Genomic DNA, 25,179 nt, shown 5'->3' on the forward strand with positions numbered 1-25,179 from the left:
AAACAGGGAATCCTTTCCCCATTGCTTGTTTTTGTCAGGTTTGTCAAAGATCAGATGGTTGTAGATTGTGGTGTTACTTCCAAGGCCTGTGTTCTGTTCCATTCGTCTATATCTCTGTTTTGGTACCAGTACCCTGCTGTTTTGATTACCATAGCTTTGTAGTATAGTTTGAAGTCAGGTTCTTTTTGCTTAGGATTATCTTGGCTATGTGGACTCTTTTTTGGTTCCATATGAAGTTTAAGGTGGTTTTTTTAAGTTCTGTGAAGATGGTCGATGGTAGCTTGATGGGGATAGCATTGAATCTATAAATTACTTTGGGCACTATGGCCATTTTCATGATATTGATTCTTCCTAACCATGAGCATGGAATTTTTTCCATCTGTTTGTGTCCTGTCTTATTTCCTTGAGCAGTGGTTTATAGTTCTCCTTGAAAAGGTCCTTCACATCCTTTGTTAGTTGTATTCCTAGGTATTTTATTCTCTTTGTGGCAATTGTGAATGGGAGTTCGCTCATGATTTGGTTCTCTGTTTGTCTGTTATTGGTATATAGGAATGCTTGTGATTTTTGCACATTGATTTTGTATCCTGAGACTTCGCTGAAGTTGCTTATCATCTTAAGGAGATTTTGGGCTGAGACAATGGGGTCTTCTAAGTCATGTCGTCTGCAAATAGGGACAATTTTACTTCCCCATTTCCTAATTGAATACCCTTTATTTCTTTTTCTTGCCTGGTTTCTCTGGCCAGAACTTCCCATACAAATTTACAAGAAAAAAACAAACAACCACATCAAAAAGTGGGTGAAGGATATGAACAGACAGTTTTCAAAAGAAGACATTTATGTAGTCAACAAACATATGAAAAAATGCTCATCATCACTGGTCATTAGAGAAATGGGCATCAAAACCACATTGAGATACCATCTCACTCCAGTTAGAATGGCAATCATTAAAAAATCTGGAGACATTAGATGCTGGAGAAGATGTGGAGAAATAGGAACACTTCTACACTTTTGGTGGGAGTGTAAATTAATTCAACCATGTGGAAGACAGTGTGGCGGTTCCTCAAGGATCCAGAAATAGAAATACCATTTGACCGGGAAATCCCATTATTGGGCATATAACCAAAGAATGATAAATCATTCTATTATAAAGACACATGCACACATATGTTCATTGTGACACTGTTTACAATAGCAAAGACTTGGAACCAAGCCAATTGCCTATCAGTGATAGACTGGATAAAGAAAATGTGGCCCATATACACCATGGAATATTATGCAGTCATAAAAAAGGATGAGTTCATGTCCTTTGTAGGGACATGGATGAAGCGCTAGAAAACATCATTCTCAGCAAACTGACACAAGAACAAAAAACCAAACACTGCATGTTCTCACTTATAAGTGGGTGTTGAGCAAAGAGAACACATAGACACAGGGAGGGGAACATCACATGCTAGGGCCTGTTGGGGAGTGGGCGGACTAGGGAAGGGATAGCAGGGAGTGGGGGTATTAGGGAGGGATAACATTAGGAGAAATACCTATGTAGGTGATGGGGGGATGGATGCAGCAAACCACCATGGCACGTGTATAACTATATAACAATCCTGCATGATCTGCACATGTACCCCAGAACTTAAAGTATAATTTTTTAAAAAAACTAGCAAACCAAAACCAGCAGCATATCAAAAAGCTAATTCATCACAGTCAAGTAGGCTTTATCTCTGGGATACATGTTTGGTTCAACATATACAAATCAATAAATGTGATTCAATGTAAGCAGAACTAAAAACAGAACCCAAAAGATCATCTCAAAAAAATAAAAAAAGAATAGTATGCTATTCATTAATCAAGAATAGGACATCAGTTTGAGAAAATGCAAACAAATAGATTCATAACTTCTATAAGTCATGGCATCAATAGTGTCCTAGTCCATTTTCTGTTGCTTATAACAGAATAGCTAAAATTCAGTAATTTATAAAGAAAAGTAATTTATATTTTGCAATTATAGAGGCCGAGACGTCTAAGGTTGAGGACCTACATCTGGTGAGAGTCCCCTTGCTGGTGGAGACTCTGCAGAATCCCAGGGTTTTGCAGGGCATTATGTGGTGAGGGGCTGAATGTGCCAACATGTCTCTCTCTTCCTCTTCTTATAAAGCCACCAGTTTCCCTTCCATAGCAACCCATTAAACCTTTAGTGCATTAATCCATTAATCAATGGAATAAATTAATCCATGAGGGCTCTGCCATCATGATCCAGTCACCTTTTAAAGGCCCCATCTCTCAACACTGCTACATTAGGAACCAAGTTTCAACATGAGTTTTGAAGGCGACAAACATTCAAACCGTAGTTCATAGTTGAGAAGTAAATATTAGATGATGAGATGCTAGTTTTCATGGGGCAAAAATCTGAGGAAATTTGGGATTTAACCCTAAACAACTGTAAAATATAAGAAAATAACAAATATAAGCCTAGGTTAGTTTTCTAAACCAAACACTTGCTTAATTGGAGTATTTTGTTATTGTTTCTTTCATAATTGATCTTAACTGTTTCTTATTGCATGTATCTGAATAATTAAACAGGAGCACCACATAAACTCATTTATCTGTGCAAGAGAAGACTGGAGATTACAAAGGAATATATGTTCTAAAGCTGCATACTATTATAATAAAAATAGCAATAATTTTTTTAAAAGTCAGATCATGAAAAAAAACAAAAAGAAATCAATTTCAAGGCACAGAGAAGAGCAGAGACTGAATCTGGGGCTGGAGAGGGAGTTGTGTATCAACTCAGAAGAGCCAACAAAGTCCCCCTTGCAACCAGATATTATAAGCAATATTACCCACTCCCTTTTCTATAATGGAAGCAACATTCAGATCATTCAGTCCTTTGTAGGGCTTTCTTCTAATACCTTCTCAATGAGTTATCCAAACAACTATAGGAGCTATGCCTACCTGTAGTTAACTCCATGTAGAATGGAGGACTCTCCACTTGAGAGAGGCTGCCAGGTCCACACAGCATGCTGTATTATGGGGGCTGGACTGGTGTTCCAAACAGTAGAACATGGACCAGTTTGTCCTCAAAATGTGGACTGTTGGGTTTTGAGTTCCATTTCAGTTTCTTCCTACTTGAATGAACTTGGGCATTTTTTTTTTTTAACTTCTGTAGGCCTCGATTTCCTTATCTGTATAGCAAAAATAATAATACTTACAATATAAATTACTGTGAACAGAATATGTGAATTTATACATATACATACACACAATTCATCCTGATGAGTATAATTTAAGTAGCATCTTCTGGTCCCTAATGATGTGCTGTGCCATCTCCCCAACCTGCATGACTCGAATAGTATCAGGTGCTGCTTCATTTGCCTGCTATTTCTTCCTTGACTCCCTGCTCTCTCTGCCTGTTTGTAGAGACCTGAATTGGGAGATGCCTGCATCTTGGAGCGTTTAGACTAGGCATGTGCTTAAAGCAGGGCAACCCACTAAGTTAGGGCCAGAGCAGGGCTGTCCCAGAGAGGATGTTGAGGGCTGAGATAACCATGAAGATGTCAGAGCAGAAATGGGATATTGGAGTCTGGAGATCTAGATTTCCTTCGGTCTCTTCTAAGACTTCCCTTCCATAGAAGAGTGTAGGGTGACTGAAACCGTCCATCAAAACAGTGTTTGCAGTGAGTTTTGCAACAAACTTTCAGAAACAAGGATTCTGGGATCTGTGTACTATCCTCCTCTAGGAACTAAACTAACATTAGTGTAATAAAGACCTCGAAATGCCCCACAAAGAGACCTTATGTAACCCATTATTTCCCAAACTTATTTAGCTAAGGAACCAACTTGGTTAATGGTGAATCAAACTGCCAGGTGAATGTTTACATGTGTGTTTAATAATGAAACAAAGAGATGAAGAATTAGTTCACATTATTTCCTGAACTGCCTACTTTTAAACCTGTAGCTAACTTTCTGTACTGGAAGATACCTACCCAGCTGTTAGGAATTAGGTCTGCTGGACACTGAGGAATGGAAGGAGGTATGCTGTGCCCTTGGTTTACATGGGTGCTGAGCGGCAGGGATCTTTTCTTCTGTGGGAGAGGCTGTTCAGCCTCACTTGCTCAGTGACACAGTTTGTAGTTTCTCAGAAAGGGTCTTTCTAAAGAGACCTGACGGGACCCAAGAAACCTCACCAAACACAACAACTGGGTTCCCTAAGAAGGGTAGGATGGTGTATCTGGCAGAGAAGGTAGATACAGGGCAGCCATGCATTGCTCAGTGATTAAAAGCTTGTGCTTTGAGATTCTAAGTTTCCAGTTTTACAAGTTTCTAACCTGGGCATTGAGCATCTGTTTCCACTTTTATGAAACAGAGATGGTAATACCTCCTCTGCATGAAAGAGTTAGTCTAGCAGGCTTAAGGATGCATATCCTAGAAAAGAGCTTGGTTGACATCTCAGAACTTGGATTTTGGGAAGGTCCCCACCATTCCCTGGTAACGAATGGCTTGCTGTGCCTGAACTGTTTATGCCAAAAACTGGTTTATGCTGAACTCCTGCTTTCCTTCTGGAATTTAAATATGGATTAAGCAAGGGGTGCCTATGTGACTAGTACCAAATAAAATCCTCATTCCCTTAATCTCCAATGGGCTTCCCCAGTAGATGGCATTTTACGTGTGTTGTTACAGTCAGTCCTGGGGGATTTAACCACATCCCGCGTGAGTTCACTAGGAGAAGACCTCCGAAAGTCCGCACCATCCTCTAGACTTGGCCCCATGTACCTCTTCCCACTGCTAATTTTGTTTTGTGTCCCTTCACTGTAATAAATCACAGTCATGAGTATGACTGTATGCAGAGTCCTATGAGTCCTCCTGGTGAATCAACAAGCCTGAGGTTAGGAACTTATAAAACTGGAGACTTAGAATCTCAAAGCACAAGCTTTTAGTCACTAAGCAATGTATGGCTGCCCTGTATTTACCTTCTCTGCCAGATACACCATCCTACCTTTCTTAGAGAACCCAGTTGGTGTGGTTGGTGAGGTTTCTTGGGTTTCTTGGGGATGGTCTTGGGGCCCCCTGACATAGGGCTACCATGAATGTGGGATAAGACACATTGAACTTTTAGTGCTGTAGTAGGTAGAGATTGAGCATGAGCATATCAGAGAGAAGAAATTATCTGCCAAGCAGATCTTTGCTTCCTTACTAGGTGTTCCTCTGTTCCACAGTGTTAAAAGGCACTAGGACCCTGGTTCTGTCTTTCACCTGAGTGTGGTCCTCCTCATTGCTAACAGAGTAGCAGCCAGTGCTGATAGCATATCACTATACATCTTGGAGATTTTGTCTCTGCATCTGTGAGCTTCCCAGGAATATTCCTTCAGGGTATAGAGCTGTTTTGTGTTTTCCTTGTAAGTTGTTCGTTTATAACTCTTTAAATCAAACTTACTGAAGAGGTAGAACTCTATGTTTGACCATGGAATTATAGTTGTGTAGGTAGATTAATTCAGCTGTGGGTTTCCTCTCCACAATGCTCTTATTTAAGAACAGAAACAGTATTAGTTCATTGATATTTTCTTTTCAATGCTCTCATTGAATGGCATAGCAACCACTGGGAAATTCACAATGAGAAAGGGAATAATAAGACATTTCTTTTCTGCCTCTAAAAATATTTGGCCTAGCATTTTCAGTGCTTGTTCATGTATGAATACAGGCCAAATAACTCTTCTCAAATGATTTTTCTGAAATAATTTCTATCTTGCTTTAAAAAAAAATGGTCATAGCTAAAGTTTCTTAAACTGTCAAGCAGACTCAGCCAACAAATGGCCAAATTATTTTCAAATGTATTTTATGCTCACTTTCGAAAGATGATGTATTGAGCTAATTATTGGTGTAATTTCCTGTCACTGAAAACATTCCAGGCCTTCAACCACATAGTAACATCACAATCAAAACTCCTTTGAGTTAGCACTCAATTGTGTAACAGCTAATATAGTTACCCACATTGGATGTTGTTACTTGAAACTTTGAAGCAGCTAAAATAGAAACCTAAAAATGGCAAGCATCTGAAGATGCAAGGTAGAGGATGATAATCAGGGTTTTTGTTATGTTCGCTTTATCTGTATAGCAGTCTACTCCAAAACATAATATTTTAAAGGAAAAAAAAAACTTTTATTTGTGTCTTGATTCTATAAGTGGTACTTTGAAATCCAGTTTAACTGGGTAGTTCTTCTGCTGGTTTTGACTAGGCTCACTCATGTGGATAGCTGCTGGGCAGCTGGACAGCTCTGCTTCTCAGGGTCGACTAGTTGCTGGTTGGGGAGACAGGTGACTGGAGTACATGGCCCCTCATTTTCCAGCAGGATAACCTGGCTTTGTTTTCATGTTGACTGCAGTTTCCAAGGACAGCAAGAGGGCAAGCAAGCCCCAGTGTGCAGGCACAGAGTATATTGGTGTCATATTTTCTCTTATCTCATTGGCTACAGCAAATTATATATCCAAGTCCAGAGTCAATATGGGAGAGGCCTCCTTGAAGGCATGGGTACCAGGAAGCATGAAACATTGTGGGCCACTTCTGCAGCAGTCTATGGCAGCTGGATTCCTTTCCTTCTGTACACTTTGGCTTGGGAGTGCCCAAGGTGTAAGGTCAGCTGACTTGTATTTATTGACCTACTTGTAGTAAAGTACTTTTATCGAATTGTTTTAAAATATGATTATATTTTCCAGGAAAGATAACATATCAAGATATTTGAAGACCTTATAATTGTTCATCCATTTTCATTACGGCCCTTCCAAATTAGTGTGAAGTAACAACCAAAATAAATGCAATGGGTTTTGATGGAGTCCAGGGAGTGAAGGCTATGAACGATCTGATCATTGCTGAGAGAATATTTATCTAGGTAGAGGATGGAAGAGGAGCTTGAGAAAACTGGAAGGCATGGGAAGACTCTGCCTGCCACACAGGGATAAGTGTTTTAAAAGAAGTAACAGTTTTAACAGAGGATGAAGGGAGGTAGAGAAGGAAGAATGAAGAGAACATGCAGCTCCAACCCCATGTGCTATTTACTGAATAAATGTGCTGCTTAGGGTGATTTTAGTCCATCTTGAACAATATTTTGAACAAATATTTCTTGAACCCTACTATAGGCCAGGCAAACAGTAAAGAAACATCAGTAAAAAAAACATTTTTTCCCACATGAATCTTACATTCTAGTATTTAAAACAGACACTGAACATATGATTACATGTAATTAATTAACCACAAGTGAATAAATGCTATGAATAATATATACATAGAAGGGTAGGAATATATTACCTACCCATTCCAGTCAAAGGGCTGAGATAAATCTTTCTCAACAAAGCAACATACAGGCCAAATCATCATCATCTTTTTTTTTGAAACAGAGTCTCGCTCTGTCTCCCAGGCTGGAGTGCAGTGGCATGATCTCGGCTAACTGCAACCTCCACCTCCCAGGTTCAAGCAATTCTCCCACCTCAGCCTCCTGAGTAGCTGGGATTTCAGCCACACACCACCATGCTTGGCTAATTTTTGTATTTTTAGTAGAGATGGGGTTTCACCACATTGGTCAGGCTGGTCTCAAACTCACGACCTCAGGTTAATCGTCCACCTTGGCCTCCCAAAGTAAAACATCATCTTTTGTAACACCCATGGTAGTGTTGTAAGGATTCTCAAAATGATAATGGTTGTTCTATTCACAGCTAAGTAGATGCAGAGAGGAAAAAGCCATTATCCGGAATCACAGTGAATAGGTGACCTACCTGGGATGCAAACTCAGGTTTCCTTATGTGTTTTCAACATCATAAAGCACATTTTGCCTATTTTACATATTTTCTAGAGGCATTCTGGTCACCTAGGTAAGCTATGTTGTTTCAAACAGGTAAAGTACACTGTAAAAAATTGTAAATATAATATATAGTGAAAAATGAGTCTTCCTCCCTGCCTTCTTCCCCTGGTTCTCTTCTCTGCAGGTAATGTCAGTCAAATTTCTTGTATATTTGTCCAGAGGTGTATAATTAATACTTGAAGTACTTTACTTTGTGGCAGATGTTTTTGTAAGTGCTTTCTAAATATTTACTTGTTTGATCTTTTATGTGGTGAATATCATTATCAACCCATTTTTCATGTGTGCCTGTATTTTATTCCACACAGATGTTTTGGATTTTAAGTACATACCAAACTTTGAGATGTTTTCCCCGGTGTCAGCTTGAATAATGCGACATAACAAACAAAGCTAAAATATCAGTGACTTAATTACATACATTTATTTCTCATTTGTGAGTCAGCAATATCTCAGTTGGGCTTGCCTGGTCTTGACTTCAGACCGGTGGTTGGGCTTGTGTCTGCCCTCATGCATCTCTCCTTCCAAGACCTAGGCTGGGGAAGTGTCATCTACCTGAGAGAGAGATCTTTGTGGCAAGTGGCACGAGCACAAGGAAAAAGTAGAAACACACAATGCCTCCAAAAACTTCCACCCTGAAGTTGCCAGCTGTCTGTTCCATCCATAGTCTGTTGGTCAAAGCAGGTCACATGGCCAAACCAAAGTCAACGGGGCAGGGAACTATACTCCACATGGCAACTTTAAGGCAAGAACAGCAACAATAACAAAATCGAATACGATTATCTAATTTACACACCCTCAAAATTCAACTTTTATCTTTTGCTGCCGGGATCTGGGGGAATAACTGAAAAGATATTACCCTGAATGAATGAACATTTGCTTTCTTATGGTCTTCTGCTGACAAGATGTAAACAGCTGCATCTTTTCTATTTACATTTCCCAGGTTTTGGCATCATGTTTGGGAAGAAAAAGAAAAAGATTGAAATATCTGGCCCATCCAACTTTGAACACAGGGTTCATACTGGGTTTGACCCACAAGAGCAGAAGTTTACCGGCCTTCCGCAGCAGTGGCACAGCCTGTTAGCAGATACGGCCAACAGGCCAAAGCCTATGGTGGACCCTTCATGTATCACACCCATACAGCTGGCTCCTATGAAGGTATGGCGAGCGTTCCATCTTTGGGTGGGCTTAAGAATCATGCTCTTATTTTATGCGCTGCATCAGCTTCATAAGCAAGCTATAAAATGCCTAAAGCATGTATTTTTTAACATTCACAGATTATTCACAATTATTCTTTAATGATTATAATTTTCACCATTTCTTATAAATTGCAGCACATGAAAAGGAACTTTGGCTTTAGATGTGATTTTTTAAAAATCAGACATGTAAAATGGAATCACAAAATAGGACATTTGTATTTTGACTTTAAATGGTGTTTTTGCTAAACTTTATACAGAAGCATTTTATCCTTCCACTCTGGCTAATACTGGCAATGGCCTCTGACCAACATTAGACCACCTTTTGTTGTCTTTTATTTTCTCTCAAAATATTTAAACTTTTATATAAAATTTATTACCGATAGATTTTAATGATAATATTTATAAATCTACATACATGCATATATAGGCATATACTTATACATGTTCTATTTATAATCAAATATGTGTGTGTATATACATATGTTCATATTTATTTGTCTTTATAGCTTTCAAATTTGTCTTTATGGCCTAAGAGAGAGCTATTTCAAATAAAAGCAAATAATTTGAGTCCTAGAATAAGATATAATTTACCTTAAATATATAGCTAGGAAATTTTTGGCAATAATGTTTGTAAAAGTAATTACATGTAAGCAGAAAGCCGACCCCAAAAATTTCAGTTATGCCACTTTACTACAAAGAAAATCCAGGGATTGCAGTTTTCTTCTGCACTTCAGAATGATAAGAATTCTATAGACTATCAGGCAATTGCCCAAAAGTTTTCTATGGAAGTTAAACATCATTAAAGCTTATCATCATGTTATCCAATGGATCATTCCAGAGTTTCATAATCTATACAAAGCATGAAGTTCAGTTTCTTTCCTTGCTCATTATTTTAGTAGACATCTGTGCTATTTGAATATGTTATTCTGTGTTAACACGACTATGGCATAAACTGTATTTAAATAATGTGCAGAACAAAACTGAATGTATTTTTAAAGGGATGCAAAGAAAGAGCACAGCTGATACATTATGGAAAATGCTTATGAAATATCACCCGACCTGACTAAATTAGAACTGTGATTCCATTGTTCATGCATAGAGCTGGTCATTCTATTCTGGTATTGAACATATGAGTCTGTTCTGCCCAAAGATCAATACAGAGTCTTACAATTCTGCATTTAGTGAGTTTGATTTTCTGGTAGGATTTCAAAACCTTTCAAACCAATAAAATATTAGGTACACAAACAAATGTATATTTGAGAAGATGAATCTTTGGGAAGAAAAGGAGGCTGCCACTTTAAACAGATATCAATTGGTATTTATTAGAAACTGACTAATTAACCAACTCTACTAGTTTGTATTTGGCAATATCCTACTATTGAACGTAATTTTCTCCCTAAGAGAAGGCTAACACTTCGCTAATGATCATATAATAAGGTGGGCCACATCTTTAAAAAGTTAGAATTAGAAAAAATGTGCTCATTATTTTTCTTATATCCCGCGATTTTAGAAAACCTAGAAAATGGAATTAGCGGTGTGCACTGAGAAACCCTCTACCATTTATCACCATGGTGAAGGAAAAATTCCCACATGAAACTAAGACTTATTTTCTTACCCTGGAGTATCATTACCATTATCATTGGATAAGAAACATTCTAGACAGAAGCAGTCTTAAAGAACATTCTAACTGAAGACCCAGGACATGTGCCGTCTTGTTAGAGTGTATGCGTTATTTGGTTAGGACAAAGTATCGTTTACTTCACCATGGTTTTTTACTTGTCCAAATCCTAGCAGGTTCTGTTTGGCAACAAATAAAGAGGCTCTCATCTTAGTGGTAATCCATCATGTTCAGTGGATGTGGGACTTAGCAGAACCTTTTACCTCATTTCTTCCATCTCCTAGGTGGGCTGGCTCATTATCCTTTCCTCTCTGACAATCAGTCCCACTGAGAGTTGGAGCAAGATTTCCTGACTTGTAAGCTGCTAAACCTTGTGCTTCTCTTACTTGCTGTGTGGGCTTCCCAGCCATGATGCCAAATGCATGAGTGTTTAGTCCATATGAAGTGAAAATATTAAAATATTAGTTATAGACTCTTAAATGCTAACTGGGTGATGACTGGAAGATACATCTCAAGTGTAGAGCAGGTCCTGGATTTCTGCAAATGAGACTTCAGGCACTATTGTGTCACTTAGGAAAAAAATAAAAACAGACAAGGAATGACAAAAACAAGATCCAGCTAGCTCGGATCTCACCTACAAAGAGTAAAGTAAATCAAATGTCCTTACCAGGACACACCTCTCCTCTGTAGATTTATTTAAGCCAGGTTTTCTCCAACCATACAGTAGATCATAATCACCTGAAGAGTTTGATAAAACACAGAATGCTGTGCTCCATTCTCAGAGTTTCTAATTCAGTAGAACTGGGATTGGGCCCAAGAATTTGCATTTCTAGTAAGTTTCCAGGTGGTACTGATGCTGCTGGTCTGAGAATCACACTTTGAGAACTTTGATTTAAGTAGTATAAAGGAATGTAGCCACATAAGGTATAATAAATGTGAGTTTACACTGGCTGGGATTTCCAAACTGTCAGAAATTTAACCAGAAGCCACAAGTTAGCTTGTATGCATGTCAAAAATTTGTGTGCTCAACCCTGCAGTATGTAGGCTAGCCAAGTTAACCTGAACACCCCAGGGGAAGGTTCCCTTTAAAACATTTGGCAAATATCATTGAGAAACTCCTTTTATATCTAATGTCATTTTGTCCGTAAGAACATCATAAGCTGACCCAGCAATCCCATTACTAGGTATATATCCAAAGTATTATAAATCGCTCTACTATAAGGACACATGCACACGAATGTTCATTGCAGCACTGTTTACAATAGCAAAGACCTGGAACCAACCCAAATGCCTGTCAATGGTAGGCTGGACAGGGAAAATGTGGCACATATACACCATGGAATACTATACAGCCATAAAAAACGATAAGTTCGTGTCCTTTGTAGGGACATGGATGAACCTGGAAACCATCATTCTCAGCAAACTGACACAAGAACAGAAAATCAAACACTGCATGTTCTCACTCATAGGTGGGTATTGAACAATGAGAACACATGGACACAGGGAGGGAAGCATCACACACTGGGGTCTGTCAGGGGAAAATAGGGGAGGGACAGCAGAAGGTGGGGAGTTGGGGAGAGATAGCATGGGGAGAAATACCAGATATAGGTGATGGGGAGGAAGGCAGCAAATCATACTGCCATGTGTGTACCTATGCAACAATCTTGCATGTTCTTCACATGTACCCCAAAACCTAAAATGCAATAAAAAAAGAATATCATAAACAATATTACCAAAATTTGTGTTGAATTAGATGCATTATATAAAGGACAGGTTGAATGGTCATATTTGTTTGTGCTTGCCCAGTAGTTCTCAAACTTAAAGACTTTCACAAAAATTTCCTGGAGGGGCTTGTTATAGCTCAGATTCCCAGGCTCCACGCTAGGGGCCCTGATTCAGTAGGTCTGGAGTGAGCCTGGTAACTCGCATTTCTCACAACCTCTCAGATGCTGCCAATGCTGCTGATGGATAGACATACTTTTAAGAACTGCTGTTCTAGGTGGATTAAAGCCAGAACATAATGATCACCCTTTCTCTTTGTTACAGCCTAGAAATCATTTGAAAATGCTAAAAAAAAATACAGGGGATAATATTTAAAAGCTTTTGTAGCTTCTACCTAAAATGAAAAAAAAGTATCTTAATATTTGCTTCATATTTGTTTTTAATTTTCAAGTAGAATTATGTAAGTAATATTAGATAGTTTTATTTGGCATATCTGAATTTTATTAAATGATGTCATAATGTATATAACCTCTAACTTGCTTTTTTACTTAATATTGTTTTGAGATAAATTCACACTGTTGTGAAGAAAATAACTTTATTTAAAAATTATTCTAGTTTTTTTCCCACAATTTATCCATTACTAATTTCTCCAATACCAAGGGATATTGTCAAGTATTTGCTATTGCAAATATTAATAATATTGTCATGTCTTCTTGGGCCTAGGGTGAAAAGTTCTCAAAATGTGGTCTGAACCTATGGGGGTGCCTCACACTCTTTTAGGGAGTCTACAAAATTCAAGTTTGCTTTTTTAACTTTCATTGTTTCCTGTATATACAATGGAGTTTTTCAGAAGCTACATTACATGTGATAATGTCATTGATTGATGGATGCTTAATGGATCATGTGCTTTATATTCTTATGTTTTAAATTTTCTTGGCTGGGCACAGTGGCTCATGCTTGTAATCCAGCACTCTGAGAGGCCAAAGCAGGATCACTTGAGTTCAGGAGTTTGAGATCAGCCTGGGAAACATAGCAAGACCTCATCTCCACTTAAAAAAAAAAAAAAGTTAGCCAGACATGCTGGTATGCACCTGTCATCCCAGCTACTCTGGAGGCTAAGGTGAAAGGATCACTTGAGCCTAGGAGGCCAAAGCTACAGTGAGCCGTGATTGTGCCACTGCACTCCAACCTGGGTAACAGAGCAAGACCCTACCTCAAATAAATAAATAAATAAGTTTATCAGTTTTAATATCGAATGCAGTGTCTATTAACAGATATAACATAAACTAAGGTCCCGTTTAGGTCCTCGATAATTTTAAGAGGTTCCTGAGATAAAAAGTTTGAGAACCACTGTCTTGGGACTTATATTAAATGTGATTACCTGTGGCTTCTGCAACTTGCCTTTCACACACTACTCACTTTTTTGTTTTTTTAAATGAAAATAGAGACTTTTGTCTTTTCCAGTTGGCCAGCAATCTTCTAATCTCTACAACCTTTTCAAAGATTATTGAATACAATATTCCATCCCTTTTAGTGTATACCATATCATTTCTCTAAACCAGTTGTTTTGAAGTTCTTTAAATAAGGATTGTTAGATCCTTATTTACCATCTGTTTTCTAATTTCGCCTTCAAAATCTTTCCAACAATCTTCTTTTTGTATTTTAAAGATTAAATAGTCACGGAGAATACCAACACAAAACTGGCTCTGACTTAGTTTTCTTTATCTTTGTAGTCTTAGGTGTTTTTTTTTATTATTATTTTTATTTTGAGACACAGTCTTGGACCATTGCCTGGGCTGGAGTACAATGGAGTGAACTTGGCTCACTGCAACCTCCACCTCCCAGGTTCAAGTGATTCTCCTGCCTCAGCCTCGAGAATAGCTGAGATTACAGGTGCCCCCCACCACACCCAGCTAATTTTTTGTATTTTTAATACAGATGGGATTTCACTATGTTGTTCAGGCTGATCTTGAACTCCTGACCTCATGATCTGCCTGCCTTGGCCTCCCAAAGTGCTGGGATTACATGCTGTGCCCAGTCTCGGTATTTTATAATCCTTTAAAGCTGAGTTTCTGTCTTTTCCTTTTTTATCAACTACTGCTGACTACTGATTTAAAAACCTCTCTATTAAAAACACACACACACACACACACACACACACACACATAAAATCAAGAAAAGTAAATCTTCAGGTCTGGCCATCCCATTCTTGAAGACCACTGTTTTATTTTCTCTCCTATTGTAGTTTATGTTGAAAGCTCATCCAAGATTGAGAACTTTAATTGCTCTGAAATTCTCTACCTTTCGCTATTTTCGTGATTCTCAAATTTTGCATTGATTTTAGAGTTATATCATTTTTCTTAGTTTTATTTCCATGGGATTCTCTTATTCCTTGAATATTTTTAAAATTCTGTTTTCCCAAAATACAGGGCAACTATCTGACATTTTCTAGCATTATTTCCCTTTCACCTAAGGTAACAGTTTTCCCCATGGTCCCTTCTCATTTACACATAACTGATGTGCTCTGCCTCATTGGTCAGAATTAAGCCAGAAGGGGCTATTCCTTTACTTTCTGAGAGCTGTCACCAAGAAGTTTAAACTGTTTCCAGATGTTTGCCACGCTCCTAGCCGAGTGAAGCTCCCAGCAATTCTGAGAGCTGAGGCTGCCCCCTCATGACTTTTCTGGCTCCCATTACAGGTCTCTTCTTAAAGCTCATAGATTAGATTCCCCATTACTTTCCCATCCTCTTAAATCAGTGTGGTTTTTGCCTCTCCCTTCTTTTAGATCTGTTTCTGCTAAAATGTAATGTTGAGTATAGAAGCATCTTTCTTACAACATGAAGTTCAATGTCTTGACGTTTGCTGAGCTTTTCATTTCTAAGTTCTCATCTGAGTGAACATCAGGGCACTTCTATGGAGGTAACAATGGAGCCAGGAGAAGACCTTGGAAAAAGATATATTCAAAGGAAGTAGGAAGAACTAGTGCCAAGACCCTGTGACAGGAACAAGCTTGAGTAGATTAAAGGAAAAACAGATAAGCTGTGGGGTAGAGCAGGCATGATGGGGAGAGGGATAGGGGGCACTGCCAGGTGGACAAGTAGGGATCGGATGGCATGGGGGCACTTTGGGAAGCCACAGTCAGGACTTTGCTATTTTGTGAAACCTCTGTGCATGAAGGACACAGGTCCTAGATCAAGAAATTGTTCGATTACAAAATGAATTGATTTATTTAAAGGTCAGATACAATGTATAGGGTACCAAATATATTGATCTGATATGTAATCCTGCAGCGGGTAGTTAAATGGTTGTGAACAGTTCGGATGCAGGAAGTCCTTCCAACATAATGATTATCAGAAGACATTTAATAAAAATATAACCCTTCTTAAAGAAGAAATAGTGTATTTGTTATAAAGATAGTTAATTTCATTGCAAAGTAAAATGTAATTATAAAATGAAATTCATTAGACAGATTACCTATGTTTTAAAACCTCTCCTCAAAAATGCCACTTCAGAAGGACTGCCCTGAGTTCTTCAGAACCAAGGCCCTCGATGGGAGGAGAGATTGCTGATCCTTTGTTAACGTTGTTTCTGTTATTTTTATACTTGCAAAACCAGTGAGGACAATGGACTTTGACTCTCAGATTGTTCTCAGTGCCTATTACTTCCTGGAATCCCTCCTTCCGGTGTCAATATGCCTTTTCAGCCCTCCCACCATCACAAAGACTGTGGAGTAGAAACATCACATTGGCCCCCATTTTCTCATTTGCCTAAATTGAGGAGATCTGGGCAAGGTAACGTTTCCAAATAAGAGAAGAAATCAAAGCCCAAAGCCAGATTTGTTACATTTCTTCATTTTTACGATCCTATTCAATCTGCAAACTTCAGAAAAGCAGTTTTCCATTGTATTAATGAGGTTAGTATTTGATGTGCACCATGTCAGCACACCATCTCTCCCCATAAATGTTTCTCTCTCACACACATACACTCCTTTAAAAGTAAAAAATTACATCAGCCACTAATAAGAACCATCTTTATTTACATCAGTATTTTGTAGTGTTTTACACTTTAAGGTTTCCTTAAACTTTGGACAAACTTAAGCTCACATGGCCTAGTTGTTACTCTAAAAAACAAAAGCTGATGTTTTCAGAGAAAATAGTATCACCCCAGGGAATTTGTCGTTGCAGGTACCCACCACTTTCTCCATTTGGAAGGGGGACAGTGTTAACCACACACCTCCAAGCCTCTTGGCAGGGCCATCCTGTTATACAGTGTGACAGCTTGTAATCACACATGGGTGATGCCACACCTGCAGCTCCCTGGAACCAGCAAAGACTAGCTGGACATTCATGGTCCATGGTCCTGGCATTTGAAAGACAGCTCCTAGGGTCTCAGCTAAAATTGGGCCACTGAGACCAGGGGAATGAATGCTCTCAGTTTTTCCCCATCAAATGCTTAACATCTCCTGCCACCCTCAAGAGCAAGGTAAACACAAGTTGAATGTTCCATTTTAAAGCAATTGTCAGCAATAGGTTATTTTGAAAAGTTATTTACTACCAATTGGTGGTTAGATCTATTTCTAAAGCCCTCTTCTCATGGTTCAAAATGCTGTTCCTAGCATTCTTGCAGTGACTGTGTTCTCCTACTATAACTCCTGGGAGAAAGTGTTAGAGAAGAACCCACCCTGGGACTGCATATACCGAGGGGTCCTGTGAGTACCTCCACTTGATTGTTTTACCCAACTCTATTCCCAGAGCAGAAGCTGGTGTGAAGGCAATGCAGGTGTCAAGTCTATAGTAGTTTCCAGTTTTTGTTGAAATCTCTTAAGCAACAGGCCTGACCAAAATCAAGAGAGTATGGTTACCAAACATCGGATGGTGTTTTACAGAGTACAAAATGTTTAATATTTATTCTTTTGTGGCATTTATAAATAGTTTTAACCCAGTTGTATAGATAAATCTTGGCTCAGTATGATTAATTGATTTGTTCAAATTTACCCAATTTCTAAGTTGAACCAAATTATTTATTCATTTAGTGACAGGGTCCCACTCTGTCACCCAGGCTGGAGTGCAGTGGCACGATCATAGCTCACTGCCACCCTTGGACTCCTGGGCTCAAGCAATCCTTCCCCACCTTAGCCTCCCAAGTGAGTACATAGGACCACAGGTGTGCACAATTACTTATTTATTTATTTATTTTTGTCAACACTGGTTCTGCGTATGTTGCCCAGGCTGATCTCGAACTCCTGGCCTCAGGCTGTCTTCTAGCCTTGGCCTCCCAAAAGGAGAACCCAGTTCTAATACCAGGAACCCAGCTGCATTTGGTTGCTCCATACCCTTTGTTTATTCCTCCTGTGCTCTTCTTCACAGAAATGTTAATGATTACTTTGCGTATTCCCTCCCCCAAAGTATTTGCTTTTGAAATGGGGGCCATAGGAAAAAGATAAACATAATTCCAAAAAAAGAAACTTATATTGCAATATCAGACAGGTAAGTGGAGTGGTAGTATTTTTGAGCAAGAGACATTTTCCAGTTTGTCTCAAGTAGCATAAGAAAGACCGATAGGCCTGGAGAATGTTAGCAAAAAAATATCATCATAAGAGATGCCTGCGATTACTCACGGCCCCATGTACCAGATGCAATGTTCCTTAGGTGCTTCACATATACTATCTCTGGTAGACTAAATCATTAAACTCAATTTTTCAGTTGGACATGATGGCTCACGCCTGTAAACCCAGCACTTTGAGAGGCCAAGGGGTGTGGATCGCTTGAGGCCACCAGTTTAAGACCAGGCTGGCCATCATGGGGAAACCCAGTCTCTACTAAAAATACAAAAATTAGTGGGGCATGGTGGTGCATGCCCGTAATCACAGCTACTTGAGAGGCTGAGGCATGAGAATCACTTGAGGAGGCACAGTGCAGTGAGAGGTAGAGGCTGCAGTGAGAAGAGATCACACCACTGCAATCTAGCCTGGATAATGGAGTGACACTCTGTCCCAAAAAAAACTAAATAAATAAGCTCAGTTTTTCATTCTTCTCCCCACAGCCTCGTACTTCTCCCTGCCCCTTGAATTTGCATGTGTCTTTCATGGTCAGTGGGGTGATGTGAGCAGACTTCTAATGGACAGCTAAGATTTCCGTCTGTGCTTATGCCAACATCATAAGAATACACCTTAGGTGACATACTGCCTGCATGCCTGAAACTTGAATCAGAGCCACCCAGCCCCAACCTCATTGTGTGAACCTGAGTGTGGGGTTGTTTGTTATGCAACCTTATAGGACAACTGACTGATACACAATCTTACTTGTCCCTACAAATTAGCCTTTTCAAGTAGAGAATAGTTTCTTTTGGGTAAGGAAAGCAAGTCTTAGGAAGATTAAATAATTTATTGAAGATCTCACTTCTGTAAACGAAAAGGTCCAGGACTCAAACCTGACACCTATCTGACTCCAAGACCTGTGCTTATAATCACCACACCACTGTGCCTCCTGATAATGAGTATGTTTGGACATGAAAAACTGTTACATGCATAACTGATGCTAAGTCAGAAAACAAAATTGCTCCCTTCTTACCTTTTCACCTAGCAAATTGTGTAACTGAGACTCAGGTAGGTACAGTGGTTTTTCCTAAGGCCACAGAGTACATTGATGTCAGATGTTATTTCTGTGGGAAAGGAATGCTTTTGATTTGATTATGCAGAAATCCCAGATTCAGCCCATGAGCTCTCCCTTGAGAATCTGACGAGGACATCATTATAAATACCTACCTGACTATGAGTCCCTATCATTACTGCAATATGACTTTATTTTCTAGTTGTGGAGTACTCACAGCCCTTTGTGGAGTCTTTCATTATGCATTGAATCCATGCAGTTTCTCAAGCAAGTTAGGCAGAATATTTAAATAGGAAATGTCAATGAAATCATACAACAAGAAGCAAATGAGTGAACCTTCAAACGTGTGCTGCTCACTCTGTCTCCACTATGGCCTCGATGCTCCCTGAGCTCATTATATTTTAGGTCAAACAGCACACCCCCAAGATCTCAAGCGTGTCTCCAGAACTGTGTTGGTTTCCCATAGAGTGGCCCTCTCTGAACTCCTAACAGCTGAACTCATCAAATAAGGATGGCTGTGCTTTGATAGCTGGGAAATTCTATATAATGTGAAATGATATTCTTGGGGACATCTTTTCCACAGCTCTTCTCTCTCAGCAGTGGTGACCTAACTGAAAATAATCCTTCTAAATCAAAAGAAAAAAGGCATGTGGCTCTCTGTGACTCCCACTCATGCTTAGAACTTGAAAGATTTAATTTTATCTCTCATTTAGCATCTTATAGAAATTGGGACACTAAGATGGCAGCTGGAGGCTGCTTTAGTGGGACTATCAAATCCTATCCTTTTTAATATTTGGTTGTGTAATTTTAAGTGGCAGCATTTTGCTGTCAACTTTATGCTGATGATAAATCTATCACTTTAAAATCATTTCCAAGCAGCACATCACAATCTAATTGACTGGATGCTAATACTGTTACCCGTAAGGTTAAAGGCTGTGCCCAAGATGGCACCTAAGTGTTTGCTATAATCACTGAATCCATCACCTATTGAGAATCTTCATATCAGCTTTCTATTACTGCATGACAATTACCGCTATGTTAATGCCTTCAAAGAACACATATTTAATATCACATTTTCTCTGAGTTCAGATTCTAGGCACAGCTTAGTAGGATCTTGTTACTCAAGGTTTCACAAGGCTACATTTAGGGGGCCGGCTGGGCTCCTTTCCCATCTGGAGGCTCAAACAGGGAAGAATCCACTTCTAAGCTTATTTAGTCAGATTTCTGTGGGCAGAATTCTTTCCTTTGCAGCTGCAGAATGCATGACAGCTTGCTTCTTCAAGGCTAGCAGGAAAGCAAGAGCTAGTCGGCTTAGAGTTTATATACATATCATAATGTCCTCACAGAAGTGATATCCCATCAGTGTTGCCCTATAATGTAAGGTAACCATGAGAGTGACATCCCATCATCTTTGCCATGTAACATAACATAGAAATGACAGCCTGTCACCTTTACTATATTCTATTCGTTAGAAGCAAGCCACAGATCCTGCCTACACTCGTGGAGAGGGGTTTATGCAAAGGCATGATCACCAGGAGGTGGGAATCATTGAGGGGTCACCCTAGGGTCTGTGTGCAGTGGTTCCCAATGTCACTCCCACATGCAAAATACATTCATCCCAGGCCAAAATCCCAAAATCTCATCCCATTGCAGCAGCATCACAAAGTCCAAACTCTCCTCATCTAAATTGTGATTAGGTACTGATGGAGTGTTTGGGTGTAATCTATTAAATACAGCTTCTAGGGCACAATTCCTCTCCATCCATGAACCTGTGAAGCTAAAGGGACAAATTATATGCCCCAGCCTTCCCAACATGTAATGGTGGGATAGCGCAGGATAACAGGTGTAAAAATTCTGATTCAAAATGAGGGCAAAGTGAGGGCAAGTGGATGGAAGGTAAAAAGAAATTACTGGTCGGCAGCTCTTCTGAAATCCAGTCAGGCACATTTTAGGAGTTCCCTGATTATGTTTCAAGGCTTGGGAGTGGCCCTCTGTGGCTTAGGCTCCGCCCTCTGTGTTCTTGATTCTGTCCTTTTTCATGAAAGGCAGCACATGCTTGCAGCCTTTTTTCAGCATGCTTTCTATTGCTAGTAGAATTGGAAGGGTCTGATAGCCTCCTTTATTTCATCCTCTCTCTGTCCCTTTCAGGCCAAGTGGCCGGTATTCCTGATGAAACAAATTCTTCAGAACTTTGTAGAGTTTGTGTGGATTCACTGCAGTTCATTCCATTAGGTGAAGCCATGTCCACAGATATTTTCAAAATAAGCCTTCCTGTTCCTTGGTCTCCTTCTGAGATGACTGAGGGAAAATGCTCGTATGCTTCCTTGAGGTTCTCTGGCTTAACTGAGATCTGTAGGGCAAATCCTTAACTTCTTACGATCCCTTTGTGTAACTGCATACTCTTGTCTTTTGGTTTTTCTAAGTTTCTAACAAACAGCTATACAGTCACACTCAGACTTTTCCCTGGTGCATGCTTTCCTGAGAGTGAATCTCTTCATTTTAGCATCTGTGCCATCTAGAGATCATTGGAAATTTTTACATCATCAGATTCTGATTCTCTTTTTTAAGAAAAATTGTCCTCCCAATTTTCCTCTTTGCTCACATATTTTACTATAAGCAGAAAGAAGAAAGCAGGGGGTTCCTTCAACACTTTTCTTGGAAATCTCTTCAGCTATGCAGCCAAGTTTATCACTTTCAATTCTGCTTTCCACATAACCTCAGGAGACTATTTCACCAAACTTTATGTAACAAAAGATTTTCCTTCCTCCTTCCTCCAGGTTCCAATGAATGTGCCTCACCTCTGAGCCTTCATTGTCAGCATCCTCAATGTCCAGATTTCTACTCTGAGTCTGTTCATGGCATTTAGGTTTTTTCTACCATGTTTCTCAAAATTTCCCCAGCTTTCACTCAACTGATTGCAAAACCCCTTCCACATTGTTATGGATTGAATTGTGTCCCTCCCAAAATTCTTACGTTGAGGTGTGAACCTCCTATGTGACTTTATTTAAAGATATGGACTTTAGAGAGGTAATTAAGGATACTTGAGGTCACAAGGGTAGGACCCTAATCTAATAGGGCTGGTGTGATTACAAAAAAAAAAGGAAGAGCTCGGTCATGGTGGCTCATACCTGTTATCCCAGCACTTGGAGAGGCCAAGGCAGGAGGATCACTTGAGTCCAGGAGTTCAAGACCAGCCTGAACAAACAGCAAGACCCCATGTATACCTATGTATATTAAAAAAAAAAAAAGGGAGAAGGAGGAAGAGACCCCACACAGGGAAAAGGCTATGTGAGAATACAGGTAAGAAGACAGCCACCTATAAGAAGACAGCCACCTGTAAGCCAAGGAGAGAGGTCTTAGAAGAAACAGCCCTCCCATCACCTTAATCTCTGACTTCTGGCCTCCAGAATTGTGAGAAACAAATTTCCCTTGTTTAAGCCACCCCGTCCATGTTACTTTCTTGTAACAGCCCAAGCAAACTAGCTCTCATGTTTTTTAGGCATTTGCTATAGTAGTTCCCCACTTCCAGGTATCAAAAGCTGTATTAGTTTTCTATTGCTACGTAACAAATTACCATAAATGTAATTTGAAAGCTGAAAACAACACACATTTGTTAGTATCCTTGTAGTTTCTATGGGTCAGGAGTCTGGCACAGCTTCACTGATGCCTCAGATCTCAGGAAGCTGAAATTGCAGTGTCAGCTGGGCCACATTTTCCACTGCCTTCCCATCCAGAGGTGTGACTGGGCAGAAATCCACTTCCAAGCCCACTTAAGTTGTTGGCAAAATTCATTTCCTTGCAGCTCTGAGGGAATGGGGTACTAAGGCCAGAAAGGAGAAGAAGCCAATAAAGGTTTCTTGATGAACAGGCAACCCCATGGGCAAGAAGGCTCAGTAATGCCAGGAATGCTCTGAGACCACGTGGACCACGCCTCACAAGTAGCCCAGCAAGGAGCAAGGAAGCTGGGACACCTGGCCACCAACTCCAAGCTCTCTTGGTTGTGGGTTTCTCCCAGGATTTAATTCCTTGGCAACTCCACACTTGGCCAAGCATTCTCCAAAAGCCAGAGGACACTGTGGTAGAGAGATTCAGGAAACCTTCAGCCTGGATAGGAAATGTCTGCAAGTGGCCTTGGGGTGGACTGAGAGGATAAAGGCACAGTACTGGTGGCAACTGCTATCAGTATAATATCAGCTTTCATTTCTTTAACTGATAAATATTGTGCACTTATATTCTGAGAAAAAAAAGCAGTATTTGGTCTTCATCTCCACAGACTGCACAATCTAGTGAGGGAGAAAGAATTGTAAAGACAAATGAAAACATAATATAATGTTATAATGGAAGTATAAATATTTTGTTATAAAAGCTTCAATAACAAAATGACTATACTTCCTAGAAAATTTGGGGAAGATGTAACTTTGGATTTTATGGAAGAGTGTAATCTTATAGTCATACCTAATGAATACCCCTAGGTAAAAAAATAATAACTTCACAAAGAGGCAGTGACAGTGTATTGCTTAAGAGCCCTCTGGAGCCAAACTGTCCAAGATAAATGTTAAAAATCTTGATTCTTCATATTCTAGCTATATGACCTAGTGCATGTTACTCAACTTCTGTGAGCTTCAGTTTCCTTATCTGTTAAAACTGGATATAACATTACTATCTTATAGGGCTGGAGTAAGGATTGAATAGCTTAATACATTAAAACATTAGCAGTCAAGAAATAAAAAAAAATTAAGCAAATTTAATGGTCACGTGTACAAAGTATAATGAAAATTGCCCTTTTGAAGAAGAGAACAATATTTTCGCTTTCAATTTATAAAACAAAAATTATACACGTATGTCTCCATCATTTTAGGAATACTATTTGGAACAATCTATATGTAACTCTCTAAACTATACAAGTATGAGTTCTCAGAGTTCTTATAAATTTGAATGGAAAGGCCAGGTGCAATGGCTCATGCCTGTAATCCCAGCACTTTGGGAAGCAGAGCCAGGGGGATCACTTGAGGTCAGGAGTTCGAGACCAGCCTAGCCAACATGGTGAAGCCCTGTCTCTACTAAAAATACAAAAATTAGCCATGCGTGGTGGTGGGCACCTGTAATCCCAGCTACTCTAGAGGCTGAGGCAGGGGAATTGCTTGAACCTGGGAGACGGAGGTTGCAGTGAGTGGATATCGTGCCACAGCACTCCAGCCTGGGTGACAGAGCAAGACTCCATCTAAAAAAAAAAAAAAAATTAAAAGGAAAAGTACCCTGATATCTTTCACTCACAGGTGCATTCAAGTGTGGATTTTCTAAGGGCAGGCCTCCAATGATGTCTTTCACCTGAACCCTGCAGGCTGCTGCAGGCCATTGCTTCCACCATGAAGCAGGAGGCAGAGGAGTGACTATGGGCAGCAGCATCTGACATCAGCAGCCCTCACCACCCCTGCCGAGCGATCAGCAGCATCTTTGCTGGACATATGAGCTGTGAGGCTGGAAACTTCATTGGCTGGAAACCCCACTCCCAGTTCACTTTCTGAAGTCTGTAAGAGTGGGGAAATGGAGTACTTTTTAAACAACACCAAGGAGGGATGCATGTGGAAATAGCTTTCTTTAACATCTCCGTGTCCTAAAGCTAGATCCTACTTAGGTTAGAGCAGAAAGCTGGAGAAACAGCTGAATGTGATAAACCTTCTCTAGAAATGAAACCCTGTGGTATGTTTAGCAGATATTTTTATCTATAGAAGAAAATGTGCTTCCTTTGAGAGTTATTTCTAAAAACCTTTCATTTTTATGTTTTTACCATATGAGAGTACTAAGCATTCATCATAGGCAGCTTAGCAAAATTAGCAAACTATGGAGAAAAATAAGACCTGTCATTTTTTTTTTTGAATTTTGAATTTTGGTGTATCTATTACACCATTTTAACATAAACACATATGCATACACACACGCACACACACACACACACACACACACACGTACACATGAGAGATTGTTGACTATATTTACACAGTTTTGGTTTCATTTTTTCACCAAATTTAAGGGGTTACCAAAGTTTCTTTGTTCTTAGTAACTTGTCATAGCACCTCCTAGAAAAAAAAAAAAAAGCCATTCCCTTTTATTAGATAGTTCAGTCCAAACAAGTAAGTATGTCAATCAACAAATACATGTAAATTGAAATTTATAAAAAACTTTTATTCTGAAGC

At 39.5% G+C, this 25,179-nt stretch overlaps 1 protein-coding gene across 2 annotated transcripts in view; it reads left to right on the forward strand.

Moving 5' to 3' along the window:
* The window catches only part of PAK5 (p21 (RAC1) activated kinase 5), a 288,323-nt gene that overhangs the window by 179,225 nt on the left and 83,919 nt on the right, over nt 1–25,179 (forward strand). For both annotated transcript variants that reach the window (XM_032295426.1, XM_032295427.1), the window contains one exon: nt 8,782–8,996. In XM_032295426.1, the coding sequence (XP_032151317.1) occupies nt 8,793–8,996 (204 nt within the window). In that variant the 5' untranslated portion in view covers nt 8,782–8,792. The remainder of the gene's footprint in view (nt 1–8,781; nt 8,997–25,179) is intronic.

The sequence above is a fragment of the Sapajus apella genome, unplaced genomic scaffold, assembly GCF_009761245.1.
Source record: "Sapajus apella isolate SASKATOON/1434 unplaced genomic scaffold, GSC_monkey_1.0 scaffold33, whole genome shotgun sequence".
In the NCBI taxonomy this organism is placed as follows: domain Eukaryota; kingdom Metazoa; phylum Chordata; class Mammalia; order Primates; family Cebidae; genus Sapajus; species Sapajus apella.